Below are 2,082 nucleotides of genomic sequence, written 5' to 3' on the forward strand. Positions count from 1 at the left end.
ATTGTAGTTTTGTGTGTGTGCTCTTTGACACCTGTGGCACATTAAAGGCACATGTAAGCTACTTATGGTGTCAAGCATAAACAGATCAATCTGTGCATCGCAAACATGACAAATTGTGTGACGGACTCTCAGATGTTAATAATGCCAACTGTGGAAAGTCCATTTGATATTCAGATGTATGCAGTTTTTTAGGAACCTTTGACCCGACTACTACTTTCAAATAAAAAAACCTTTTAGTCTGTTCCTCTATTGTCTGTTGTCTCTATTGTCTCCTTTAGTCTGTTTAGTCTGCCACTCTGCAGATGTGATCTCAACATTATATCGCACCATTTCTCCATAAATACTTTACTGAATAACTTGGATACTTTGAAACTTTTTACTCCATTCATCAAACGCTGGAACAAAAATCACCTCAAGGTCCCAACTGAAAAGGTTTGTTACTGTAAATGTTTTTGTCTCACAAAGGATGCCTTGCTATGTTTGAGGTGAAAAAATACTGTATGATTGTTATGTATGTAAAAATGGTTATTTAACACAATTTTTGTCTTGCACATTCTTCACTGTGTTATATCCATACATGATTTCCATTTGCCGTTCATCTAAGAATTCAGACTAAATCAGGATGTTGACCACTGCAGCTCTTATTTTCATTATCACCAGTAAAGTTGTCCTAGGATGGGTAAGATTGAATTATGAAGTAATATATTACTTTATGATCATCATGATAATGACAGATATGAATTTATTATTATTTTATCTCATTGCTATAGGATTACAGACAGGCTGTTATATCCCAATCACCAATATATCTATTAAATATGTCAGAGAGTTCAGTTGATGACCGGTATGATGGTTGTACAGAGAAGATGGCAAACCTGGTGAAGACAAAATATCTATCTGAAGAAATCACTGCTAACATATCAGGCTTTGGAACTGCTTGGATGACCAGTGAAGGAAAAATCCCTGAACCAGAAGAAAACTTAAATAGAAACCATTTAATTGCCATTTCCGTGTACACTGGTCGTACAGTATATACTCGATTCAATCAGGATGTTAGGAGTGGTAAACTTAAATACAAAAACATGAAATACGCATGGTATTCACTTCACTTTTTGTTGACAGAAGCGATACAGATTTTAAAGAAAACACAACAGGGATGTAAATTAACTTATCGTGGGACCAGTGTTAGGTTTAATGAAAGTGTTCTGCACAAAGAGATTCGTTTCGGCTTTTTTGCGTCCTCCTCTCTTTTGACTGAAGAAGCAGAGCAGTTTGGAAGTGAATCTTGTTTTGAAATCAAGACTTGTCATGGCGCTGCAGTGGAAATTTACTCTGAGTATTCTGATGAGAAAGAGATACTGATTCCTCCATATGAAAAGTTTAAAGTGACTGAAATCAAGAAGGATGACTGGTGTAAGACTGTGTTTGTGTTGAAGAGCTCTGGAATAAGAAGTGACTTAAACTGTGCAGTGGCATCAGCCGAGTCCCAGATATATCACAGATGTCTGTCGCTGTGGCTGACCAGCTCTTACATATTCATTCATTTCTCTTTTTTGTATTAAATATTACTTTCACTTCTTATTGAGACCCACACATAACATGCTGAAAAAAATGATATCCTGACCATGCATTAAGAATTGATTCCCACAATTTATTAATACATGAGCATATTTTAAAAGTTAGCTCACAACAGCAATGATGTGGTTACTCAGTACAAAGTGTGTGCAACAAGGTTTTGTATCAGACAAGATTTTTAATGTAGCTCCTATGCTGGCCATAGGCTTACGATTAACTTGTGGGAACCGGTATTCTTTTTTTTTTTTTTACATTATTGCACAATTCAGAAAACCTTGTGTTTAAGTTCTAGGTTCAGTTGTGTAGACTCTAACTGCTTAAAGTTAAGTATAGTGTTTTACTTGTTTTCTTTTTTTGAAAACTGGTCAGAGGTGTTTATTGCAACAGAGCATTGCTAACACTTTTTTGTGTAACTTACTGTATGTTCAATGTATCACTTTACTTTAGCTGCTCTCATGCCATGTTTGAACTTGTTACAGAATGAGCTAATAAAATATTTCAAATCAA

At 35.3% G+C, this 2,082-nt stretch overlaps 1 protein-coding gene across 1 annotated transcript; it reads left to right on the top strand.

Moving 5' to 3' along the window:
• The first annotated feature begins 268 nt into the window (after window positions 1-268).
• Window positions 269-2,082, top strand: LOC135734108 (GPI-linked NAD(P)(+)--arginine ADP-ribosyltransferase 1-like). The gene is made up of 3 exons (XM_065252989.1): window positions 269-432; window positions 605-679; window positions 771-2,082. Exons 2-3 carry the CDS (start codon window positions 623-625, stop codon window positions 1,560-1,562), a joined length of 849 nt encoding a protein of 282 aa, XP_065109061.1. The 5' UTR covers window positions 269-432; window positions 605-622; the 3' UTR covers window positions 1,563-2,082.

The sequence above is a fragment of the Paramisgurnus dabryanus genome, chromosome 3 (assembly GCF_030506205.2).
Source record: "Paramisgurnus dabryanus chromosome 3, PD_genome_1.1, whole genome shotgun sequence".
Lineage (NCBI taxonomy): Eukaryota > Metazoa > Chordata > Actinopteri > Cypriniformes > Cobitidae > Paramisgurnus > Paramisgurnus dabryanus.